The 12,212-nt window shown below is 46.7% G+C and overlaps 1 protein-coding gene and 1 non-coding gene across 2 annotated transcripts in view; both read right to left on the minus strand.

The window, feature by feature from the left end:
• The window catches only part of CCDC3 (coiled-coil domain containing 3), a 92,888-nt gene extending 83,598 nt beyond the window's left edge, over positions 1-9,290 (minus strand). Inside the window, exons 1-2 of the mRNA XM_065919551.1 lie at positions 8,707-9,290; positions 4,640-4,814 (exon numbers count right to left, since the gene is read on the minus strand). Coding sequence (XP_065775623.1) covers positions 4,640-4,814; positions 8,707-9,080 — 549 coding nt within the window. The 5' untranslated portion in view covers positions 9,081-9,290. The remainder of the gene's footprint in view (positions 1-4,639; positions 4,815-8,706) is intronic.
• TRNAC-GCA (transfer RNA cysteine (anticodon GCA)) lies at positions 262-333 on the minus strand. Its single transcript has one exon. It is a non-coding gene; the product is annotated as a tRNA-Cys (tRNA).
• Positions 9,291-12,212: the final 2,922 nt, after the last annotated feature.

Below are 12,212 nucleotides of genomic sequence, written 5' to 3' on the forward strand. Positions count from 1 at the left end.
GGTATCAAAAGCGTGTTAGTCACACAGTGGAGTCCGACTCTGTGTGACCCCATGAACTGAGGCCCGCCAGGCTCCTCTGTCCATGGGACTCTCCAGACAAGAATATAGGAGTGGGCTGCCATTCCCTTAAGTGAGTGAAGTCGCTCAGTCGTGTCCAACTCTTTGCGACCCCGTGGACTGTAGCCTACCAGGCTCCTCCCTCCATGGGATTCTCCAGGCAAGAATACTGGAGTGGGTTGCCATTTCCTTCTCCAGGGGATCTTCCCCACCCAGGGATCGAACCCGGGTCTCCCGCATTGCAGGCAGACGCTTTAACCGCTGAGCCACCAGGGAAGCAGGAGACAGTAAATCTTGCCTGAATTGTCTGTTGGAGGAGAATACTCACTGGAAGCTTATAAGAAACCAATAACAGTGGTTACTCGGTTGGAGGGTAGGTGGGAACTGGGTGGATGGGTGTCAGAGGTGGGAGGGAAAAACTCTACTGACTACCATATTATACTTTCAGATTTGGGAATCCTCATGAACATGGTTTATAATTCAGTACCTGAATTTTTAAGTGCTCTGTGACCAGAACCCAGTAAAATCTGCTGGATGAATTACAACACACATGAGCGCTTCCCCATCATCTGGTCCCTTCTCCAGCACCTTCCCTGTCACGACTGCTCCCACACTGCCCTGGGAAGACACAGGAAGCTTTTTAAAAGTTGCATAATCTTTAAGTTTTAAAGTCATACTTTCTAACTATCCATTTACAGTCATAAACCCCTCCATCACTCTTTACAACTGACAAAGTGCTTTCAAACCTATGATCTAATTGGGTCCTTAAGACAACGTGAGAGTTTATATGTTTTGAAAGTGAAAGTCGCTCAGTCGTGTCCAACTCTTTGTGATCCCATGGACTATACAGTTCTTGGAATTATCCAGCCCAGGATGCTGGAGAGGATAGGCTTTCCCTTCCCCAGGGGATATGCCAATCCAAGGATCGAACCCAGGTCTCTTGCACTGCAGGGGGATTCTTTACCAGTTGAGCCACAAGAGAAGCCCAATACTGGAGTGGGTAGCCTATCCCTTCTCCAGCAGATGTTCCTGACTTAGGAATCAAACTGTGGTCTCCTGCATTGCAGGCAGATTTTTTTTTTTTTTTTTTTTACCAACGGAGCTATCAGGGAAGGAGAAAACTGAAGCTGTGAAAAATTAAGGGTTCTGCCTAAGGTCACGCCACTGAAAATGGCACAGCCAATCCTGATTGTCTGATGAGGATGGCACCTCCCTCACCATCCTTCCCAACTCTAAAAAGGGAAAAAAGAAAGATGACTGGAGGTCTTCTACAGATTTTATGTCGGTCCCATGACACTCTAGGTCGGACTGATGTATGTGTGGGTCAGTCTGGGTCTCGGTCCCAGGGGACAGGACTTGCTGAGAGAGGAAAACAGCCAGCGTTTGTTTTGATTGTTACGCTCACCCAGCAGGGAAGAAAAAAGGGAAGGAAAATGTTCTTGGCTGGCGTGGAAAGAACCCTGCCAGAAAATGGGATGGATGCTCTAACTTGCCAAAGACATCCCCGGAGGCCCCATTAACACCACGATACTGAACCAGAGAGATGCTGAACACTTAGGAGAGCTGCTGATTTCCTGGCAACTTTTGAAAGCAAGCTTATGTTTTCACTGACTGAAGCGAGGGGGGGCAGGGGAGGGAGGAGGGGGGATGTCTAAGGATGGACCTAGAGCATGGGAGGATTTGACTGCTGAGGACGGAGTTGCAGGTTGTCCTGGATATGTATCACAAAAAGATTCCCTACATCAGATGTTCCTCTGGTTCCATTTCTTAACCTCCGGAATAACCCTAGAGTCCCAGATTCACGTGATGCTGCAAGAGAATGAGAACTATCCATGAAAAAGAGGAGATGCGCCCTTCACGACCACAATCTAAACATACTGTTCGAGCTGACTCGGGGCTTAAAGAGCAGCAGCGACAGTGGAAATGATGAGAATTCATCAGTGTTCCCCCGGAATTTATCATCATCTAAGACACAGCATGTGATATAGGGAAACTGTGTAATGTGCACCGTCCAGGGCCACTCATAATGCTCTCAGAACAAATGAAGGCTTCACATGTTCCCATTCGCAAGAGTCTAACTGGAATAAAAAGGTGACCCAAACAAGCTCCTCTGATCCCGTCTAAGATGGAAGACCCATCACCTTAGGAAAAACAGACTGTTTGTGTCATAACATGATTTACTTACCCTGCACAGGAGAGAAAGCAGGACACTCACCTTCACACAGAGAGAGCAGAGAGGACTTTCCTGGTGGCACAGTGGATAGGAATCCATCTGCCAATGCAGGGACACTGGTTCAATCCCTGGTCCAGGAAGATTCCACGAGCTGCAGATCAACTAGGCCCGTGTGCCAAAACTAGTGAGCCCACAACCCACAACCACCGAAGCCCACGTGCTCAGAGCCTATGCTCTGTAACGAGGGAAGCTACTGCAATAAGAAGCCTGTGTGCTGCAATAAAGAGTAGCCCTTGCTTGCCATAATTAGAAAAAAGCCCTCATGGCAACAAAGATCCAGTGCAACCAAACATAAGTTGTTGTGTTTTTTTTTAAGGCAGATAATTTTTAGTTTTAGTTGTTTGGTTTTTTTTTTTTTTCCAAGAAAGGAGCAAGTAACTGTCAATAACTCTTCGTCTAATTCTGACACCTTCAATTCACAACTATTTTAATCACTCCACAGAAAGTAAGAATTTCTCAAGGAATATCATAAAATACAAATGCTAGCACCTTAGTTTTATTTTAAACCTAAATTCTCAAATGAACTAGCTAATTTAACTCAGCTCTGATGTAGTACCTTTCAAAGTGGGCAGAGGAAGGAGCCAAGATGTGATACATACACAGTCCGTCAACACCTCAATTTGGCTCTGCAGCAGCTCAGCAACCTGGAACAATTAATTCTCTTTCCCCAAAAGCTTCTGACTCAGCGCAAACACACATACCCACCCTCTGTTATCTAAGAGACCAGGATGATGAAAGGGAAAAGGAATTCTCCCCAAGATCAACATCTGACCACCCAAAATAGGACTGCCTTCACATTAAAACAATTCTCCACAGTCCCATTGTTCTATTTTTTTCGAATGATGGAAAATCTAATTGCAGTAAAATGTTAATAGCTTCATTGTGTGACCACAGGGCTAATCAGTTATATATCTAAAGAGTTTGGGGCTCAGCTGTGAGGTATTTTTGGATCAACATCTGATCTCTTGACATCCGTGTACTGTTACCAAGGATTTAGTACATGAAGCAAAAATCCCACAAACTGGAGAACCAAAGGACCAAAACTAAGAAGATTTCATTTGAAATGCTACAGTCGGACCCAGGCTGGGGATGCTCAGGCTTATACTTGGTGGGTCCAGTTCAATGTGGAGTGGGTGCTGGCACAGATTAAGACTCGGGTAGGAAAACAAAAAGAGTGGGGCAGGGGGAAAGAAAGGCACTTAGATCCATGTTGGGAGTGAAATATATGACAAGCACTCAGAAGATTTTGGCAAATCTTGAGGAGGGGTCGGGGAGTCGAGAACTGTCAGTAGAGCAGGCCTAAGGAAGGAACCCTGGATAACAAATGGAAAGCAGGAATCAGCACTTTTCCATAGTCGGATGCACTGGCCCACGATGAGAACAGTTTCTGCGCAAAGAACACAAAGAAAGCCTCCAGGTGCCAGGGAGCCCTGGGCAGGAGGTTTGGAAGAACAAGGCCACTCGCCTAGGCCAACCCACCAGACAAGAGAAAGACGCCACCCCCATAAGGACACCGTAGATGGGGGGGAAGAAGGAAACGACCTAATACATGCACATTGGTTCATTAACCCACATCAGAACTGTCTCCAGCGGCCCGTCACGTGGTCCTATAAACACCTTGGTGGGAGACTGGGAGCGATGGGCCACGGCCTCCCTGCTCCCCTGGCTTAGCTGTGACAATGCCACTGCTCAGAGAAAGCGATAGTCCTCGAAATATCCCCACAACTCAGGCATCTGCCTCAGACTGAAAGATGCCTTTTCTATCTTCATGCCCAGAGTGATCCAGATCCTTTGTTCCACGGGAACTAGATCCTGCCACTAAGGGTCTGCATGCTGCAACCGGAGATCCTTCTGCAAGGAAGACTGAAGATCCCACGTGCCACAACTAAGACCCAGCACAGCCAAGTAAAAACATACATAAGTATTTAAAATCAGCAACAGAAGTAGTCATCACAGCTCAGTGTATTGAGTGCTTGCTCTCAAACACTAAACTAAAGGCTTTACCTACTGACATTCCCCACACGGTTAAATCATGTCACATCCGCCCTAAGACACAGATGTTACTATTGTTTCCAATTTACAGAAGAGGAAACTGAGGCACAGCATGCCAACCTTCAGCCCATCTTGTCCCCTCACTTTGTGAGGAACCTCGTGCCACACAGTACAGCCTGAGGACTCCAGAGTTTATGAGCAGTATTTGTTAACTTCTGGAAGGGCTGTGGAGAGGGTGAAAAACACTTCTTGATCTGGACTTTGGAGGAGGACCCTTGACTCCCTTGGTCACCACATTCACACCAGTCATAGCAACCTTATTATTTTGCTGTAGCCCAGGGTACAGCCAATTCTTACCCTAGTATCTTCTTGGACCTCCCAGTCACTGGAGAAAGTCGCCAGCTGCTGCCCTTGTGAACAGTTTGAAAACTGGAAAAGGCTAGAAAACATCCTTCTGTTCTCTTGAGTGTCTGGAAAGATGGCATCTTGGAAATTGACTCCATGAGGCAAAAGGTTATAGTTCTCATCCATCCTAATGGAAAAAAAGGAGGCAAGAACTGTAGATGGGATACCCATGGGGTGTACCATCTTGAATCAAGAGAAGACTGTGACAGATTGCCAGTTATACAACATCTTTTTTATTTTTAAAGTAGAGTTGAATTACAATGTTGTGCTAATTTCTGCTGTAAAGCGACTCAGTTATACACATACATACATTTTAAAATATCTTTTCCATTATGGTTTATCCCAGGAGATTGGATATGGTTCCCTGTGCTAAGGCAGGACCTTAGCTGTTTATTCCAAATGTAAGAGTTTGCATCTACTAACCCCAAACACCCAGTCCATCTCTCTCCCTCCCTCCATTCCCCTTGGCAACCACAAGTTTATTCTCTGTATCCATGGGTCTGTTTCTGTTTTGTAAATAGGTTCATTCGTGCCGTATTTTAGATTCCACATATAAGTGATATAATATGGTATTTATTCTTCTCTTTGTGACTTACTCCACTTTAGTATAAATATCTCTACTTCCATCCATGTTGCTGCAAATGGCATTGTTCCCTTCTTGTTATGGCTGAGTAATATTCATATATACGTACCACATTTTCTTTAATCATTCAACTGTCCATGGACATTTAGGCCGTTTCCACATCTTGGCTGTTGTGAATAGTGCTGTGACGAACCTGGGGGTGCATGTATATTCCTGAATTACAGTTTTTTTCCGGGGATATGCCCAGGAGGGGGACTGCTGGATCATATGGTGGTCCTATTAATTCTCTGAGGATCCCCCATGCTGTTTTCCATAGTGGCTACACCAACTTACATTCCCACCAACAGTGTAGGAAGGTTCCCTTTTCTCCACACACTCTTCAACACTGGCTATTTGTTCTGTTCTTTATGATAGCCATTCTGCCCGATAGGAGATGGTACCTGACTATAGCTTTGATTTGCATTTCTCTAATAATTAGTGATGCTGAGTATATTTTCATGTGTCTACTGGCCATCTGCATGTCTTCTTTGGAGCAATGTCTATTAAAGGTTTTCTGCCCATCTTTTGATTGGTTTTTTTGTTGTTGAGTTGTATGGTCTGTATATTTGAAATTAAGCCCTGGTCTGTTGCATCATTTGCAAATATTTTCTCCCATTCTTTAGGTTGTCTTTTTTTTATGGTTTTCTTTGCTGTGCAGAAGAAGCTTGTAAGTTTGATCAGGTCCCCTCTGTTCATATTTGGTTTTATTTCTATTACCTTGGGAGACTGACCTAAGAAAACATAGGTCCAATTTATGTCAGAGAACATTTTGCCCATGCTCTCTTCTAGGAGTTTTATGGTGTCATGTCTTATGGTTAAATCTTTAAACCATTGTGAGATATGTTTGTGCACAGTGTGAGGGTACATTCTAACTTCACTGATTTACATGCAGCTTCCAGTTACACATCTACATGGCTCACATTAGAGGAGTCACTATCTCTAATTGTTTCTCTACCTCACACTGCATGTGTCTATCCTTAAATTTTTCAAAACGTGTGAGCTGGGGGATAGGTGAGTGTGAATCTGTGTCTGTCTATTTGTGTATCTCCCAAGCGGCCTTCCTTCTCCTAGAAGAGTGCTCCTTATTCCCTGGGCAAAGGAAAGCCAATTTCAATGACCCGAGATTCAAGTCCTACCACTGCTACTTATCTCCTGTTTGACACACAACGAATCCTTAAATTCTCTAAGCTTAAATGTACAATCTACAAAACGAGGATGACAACAGCATCCTTATTTTTTTTAATGGTGGTGTAAGGAGTGCAATTTTTTTTTAAAGTAAGTAAAGTATTTGGCACAGTGTAAGCACAGTATAAAAGTTAACATTTTTACAGAACCCTGCATAAAGTACCTGTTGGCAAGATAGAGAAGTCAAGAGAAGGAAAAGGAGAGATGGAAGCTGCACTCCAGTCCAGAGTAGGCATGTGGGGGCTCACCAGGGAGTCTCCACTACCACGTTCTCCTGTGACACTGACCAGAATCTGCTCTCCTCTCCACGGGGCCCAGAACAACAGAGGAATGATTTGTATGTGGTTGTTGCACATCAGGGCAACACAGCCCTGTGAAATAGAAATCTTGTCAGACTAGCATTTGACTCTACCTCTGCCCTAAAGTTTTATAAATATGTTAGAGAAAAAGAGGAAAGAGCTGGCTGACCACCACAGAGCCAGTGGACAAAACTGTATTTCATTATAAAATCGGAAAAGAAAATAATGTCTTAAGTACTCTGGCTCTTTTTACCTTTGGAAAATAAAATTTTGCTGTTGAATAGTGTTAGAGCTGGTTTCTCTAAATAAAGACATGTAAAAGTCTAAGTTTCTCCATATCAAGAAGGATCTCACTCCTTTCTAACTTTGTTTAGAAACTGTATTCTCCAGTATTTTTTTTTTAATTCAACTTAATCTGGCTAAACCACCCAAGCCAACACAAAGCACGCCATGTATTCTAAACTTAGATATTCAGGCTTTAATATGGAAAACATGTGTTACCGCGAGCTTACGGACGCCCCTCTGTGGAACCGTCTGTCTTCTTTCTCAGTGATGTGAAATCTCAAGAGCTAAAAGTTAGTCTCCAGACCAAGGTCATGGCCACTCCAAATATCCTTAATGCTATGCCACATACTGGGAAGACGGGACTTATTGTCCATCACAGCAATATCACTATCCATTAGATTCCCATTTTGAGGTTCCTCCCAGGTCCTCTGTATCAGCCTCCTCCTCCAACTGGAGAACACCAATGCATTAGGGTTCCACCTGCTGTTTTGTATCGTAAACTTCAGTTGAACCCATAACCTGAACCCTTATCTACATGCATTTCCTCGTGACCACACGACAAACTTTCATGGAACTTCACAAGATTCCAGGAGTCTCCCAACAGACAGGGCCTGGTCTAGTTCACCTGTCTTTTCTTCAAAGCCCTGTGAGTACCTTCCCAATCCCTTAATGCCCCCGCCCCCAGGCCCTTCCTCTATCAACTTTTGCTATTTGCAAGAGCCTGGCACTGAGGTCTGCTAGCAGCTGATATGAGCTAATCCGAGTGAAACAAGAGGACAGCTGGGCTGCATTCCACACCAGTCCCATCTCGGCATTTAAGCAGGTGTGCAGAATTGAGTAACGACACGTTCCTCATCTAACCTGCACCAGGGGTTTTGCATCAGTTACTAGGCTTTAATCTCAACTAACCTTGTTTTGCACATTATGAAGGTGAGGCTCTGGAGGTTCTTGACAAGGTCAGTAACTTGCTCAAAATGACAGGAAGAACGGAGCCAGAATTCCAACAACCATCTGATTCCAAAGGTGTTTGACTTGGCTTTGACCACTGTCCATCCCAGACGACTCCCACGGCATCCACTTTAAAATACAGCCTTCCTCTTCTATAAGGATTCCACCTCAATTAGGGTTCCACTTTCTTATTTCAAACTCCAGGAGACGCCATCCCCTGAACTCTTACTCACAGGCATCTCATCTGCACCACAGACCAACTTGCGTGGAACTCAGCCAGAGTGGGCTCCTGTCCGCTTGCCCTTCATACTCCTCAGAGCGCTGTGACCAGGCGCTTCTTCCCCCATCATCCCCGCATAAACCTCCGCTGTTGGGAATAGGCTGTTTGTTGCCGGAAACCACCTCGAGCTTTGGCCTGAAACACTCTTCCCTGGTTAAGCACCGGAGCCTCCCCTGTTTTGCCAACAGTCTTAGCCAGAGGCACCCAGATCTCTGTAGACTCCACATGAGGAGCAGGAAAGAGCAGAAAATGGGAAGGAGACCAGGGGAGACCAGGCCATCACTTAGCATCGCCCGGACAGGATTCTGGAGGAGTTCCCGAGCCTGCTGAAGATAGAGGTACCTCTGCTGGCCATGCCAAGTAGCCGCAGGGATGGTATGGGCGGGAGTGGCGGGCTCACCTGAGGAAGAAGAAATAGGAGTAACCCTGGACCACGGTGTGGGAGTGACAGGAGAAGTAGCCCAGGCCGGTGAGGTTGAGCCTGGAGCCCGCGGGCACCTCGAGCATGCTGCCCCAGGCCTGGTCGCACAGCATCTCGACCTCCGCGGAGTAGAAGAGCCCCGCGTCGCCGGCCTCGTACTGCCAGGGCAGGTAGTTGTACAGGCCGTGCACCTCCTCGTGCAGCGCCAGCACCTTGGCGTACACGATGATCTCGGCCAGCTCGGCTCGGCAGCCCTCGCTCAGGGGTCTCCACTCGGAGGGCAGCTGGCAGCCGCGGGCGGCCCCCAGCCGGCCGGCCAGGCAGAGCGCGGCGAGCAGCAGCGGGCGCAGCATGCCGGCGGCGGGGGCGGGCGGCGGGAGCCGCCGGGTGGGCGCTGCGCCCCAGGCGCGCTAGCCGGGGCGCATGGCCGGGGCGGGGAGGCCGGTGGCTGCAGCGAGAGCGTCGGGGAGCCCGGAGTGCCGGGCCCCACCAGCGGGAGGCGCAGCCCTGGGCGCTCGACTCCGCGCACCGCTGCGGAAGCTCAGCGTGCTGCTCCCTCCTCCGCCGGGATCCCCCTGCCGGGCCTCGCCTGGGAGGCTTTTAAAAGGGCACGGGGAGGGCCGGCCGCCGCCGCCTCCTGCCCCCCGTGGCGGGGGCGTGGGCGGCAGCGGGAGGGGCGGAGGCGGGAAGCCGTCCAGGGACGCGCGGTACTGGGGCGACAGCGCAGTCGGCGCTGGTCCGGGAGCCCCCGAGCCGAGCTCAGGGTTTGCGCCAGCCCGGAGGTCCGCGGCCGAAAAGTCGGTATGAGGAGCGGCCGGCGCCCTGCGCACCGACCAGGTGAAGCTTTGCAGGCACAAAGCGTGCTCCAGACGTGGCCTTCTTAGAATGATTGCCGTCAATTGCCATGAGTACTCGGCGTACGTTTGTGCGTTTTCTGTGTAGTTCATTTACACTCAGATGGCACAGAAATCTAACTTTACCGTCGCAGAGGTTACCTTGGATATTCTGTGTGATCAATAAACTTTTCTGAATCTCTCTCTCCCTTTCCATCTCTTTTGTTTTAACGATGCTCTTAGGAAAGCCTTCAACACCTGAAAAGCCAAAGCCACGTTGCTTGGACTTTCCTACAGCTACATGGTCTCATGATTGACCTCATTCCTACTTTAATATTCTGAACACCCTACACCTGAGAAATAGATTCAGAAGTTCCAAAGAGCTTTTCACGAGTCAATGAGTGACTCTGAAAAGACCTAAACTCCACAGTTAAATCTGTATTTCTAAACTAGGCAGTTCCTTTTATCTCCCAACTGCCTTAATTATTCTTTATGTAGTGAGAAGAAAAAAGATTATTTATAAGTGTAAATATTTTATATAGTCAAAACATCATATGTATGAAATAGTGTGCATATAATATACATCTCATCATACATATGTCAATATGTATTTACAATATTATTATATTTCATTTATATTTATATTATTATATTTACAATAAGTTATATTGTATTTACAATATTTACAATAAGTTGATATTTTACAGTGTTATTTACAATAAAATATTTACAATAAGTTGATAACCAAAACTGCCATAAAATAGAAGGCTCTTTCTTCTGCAAGCATCTTATTAACGAGGCTTTCTGCAACTTTTAGCACCCAGCCAAAGTCTTCTCTGACTGAAAGGAAGAGTTCTTAGGGACTTGAAAAAGGAAAGGTAAGGAGAAAAGTGGGGAGGGGGAAGAGAGAAAATTCCAAGGCCTCACATCCCGTGACAACCAAATCTTCCTGTGATCACCAAGTCTTCAATTAGGACAACTAAATTCATGCATGCTTCTTGTGACAGAGCACAAATCCAGCTGGTGTGAGGCAGGGACTCAGGAGGAAGAGGCCATGAGCAGCGTGGTCTCAGGGAACCAGAAGACCCTGGGAAGGCTTTGGGCATGCCTTGAAGTGAAATGGCCAGGTCTCCAGCCAGTGTGGCCCAGCTTCTGAGGGAATGAAGGCTAAAGATCCATAAGGTCACACCAATCCAGAATGACTCAATGGACAGATGTGTGCTTAATCGCTCAGTCATGTCCTACTCTTTGTGACCCCAAGGACTGTAGCCTCCCAGGTGCCTCTGTCCATGGGATTCTCCAGGCAAGAGTACTGGAGTGGGTTGCCATGCCCTCCTCCAGGGGATCTTCCCAACCCACATTGCAGGCAGATTCTTTACCATCTGAGCCACCAAGGAAGCAGTGACTCAATGGACCAGATTCTTATTCCTACAAGATCATCTGTGTTGGAAGAGGAAAGAAGTAAGAGTAAGAGGTCCTCACGGACAATAACTAACCTCTGCATAGCTGGAAGTCAGCCTGGAGCCTCAGTTAATTCCATAGAAAACAGTGATATTGAGGGAAGCAAGTGGACAGTAGTCCCAGTGGTATATGACTCCTCCGGACAACCCCACCACCACCATGGGAGATGGCAGAGTTAAGATTTTCCCACAAGGGAGAAATGGCATTGAGGATGGCATCAGACATCCTACGTGAGGACTGCCCGTTGTCTCTCATTCAATATACAAGTTAAAACGTTCCAGAACGTCTTAGTTTGTTCAGGGTGCCATGGCAAAATACCACAGCCTGAGGGGTTTAAACAACAGACATTCATTTCTCACAGTGCTGGAGGCCAGAAGTCCAAGGTCAGGGTGTCAGTGGGACTGGTTCCAGGTGAGTAAACGGCCACCTTCCCTCTGCGTCCCCACATGGCCTGTCTTCTTTGTACATGCAGAGAGACAGAAATGTCTGACCCTTCTAAGGACACCAGGCCTATCAGATTAGACCACACTCTTGTGACCTCATTTAACCTTAATCACTTCCGTAAAGGTGCTCTTTCCAATACAGTCTCACTGGGGGTTAAAACTTGAACAGAAGAATTCAGGGCAGGGAAGAGGGGATGTGAACAAGAAACAGAATTCGATCCATAGCAGTCATTTAGCAGGTGTTCTGCAGGTTTGTAGAGAAAGAGGGGATATAAAATGGTTTATATTCCTGGCACGCTAACTTACAGCAAGCATTGCCAAATTATAATATTAACAATAACAACTGCTAACATTTATTCACCGCTTACTACGTGCCAAGCACTGTTGTAACATATTGCCTATGTTATCGTAATGAATGCTCCAAACACTTACAGTGGGCACCGCTATCATCCTCAGTTTAGAGATAGGGGACTTAGGTACAGAGAGGTTAATTGACTTATCCAGTATCACAGATCCAGAAAGGAACTGAGCCAGGATTCAAACACCAACATCAGATTTCAGAGTCCATGTTCTTAACTACAGCATTAAAATATGGACAAAACAATCAATGTTTTAAAGGCACGGGGGGCCCTTTATCAAGAAACAAGTAGAAGGGACTTCCCTAGTGGTCTGTGGCTAAGACTCCATGCTCCGAATTCAGGGAACCCAGGTGTGATCCCCGATCCAAGAACTAGATCCCACATGCCAC

Source organism: Muntiacus reevesi, chromosome 2 (assembly GCF_963930625.1).
Source record: "Muntiacus reevesi chromosome 2, mMunRee1.1, whole genome shotgun sequence".
Lineage (NCBI taxonomy): Eukaryota > Metazoa > Chordata > Mammalia > Artiodactyla > Cervidae > Muntiacus > Muntiacus reevesi.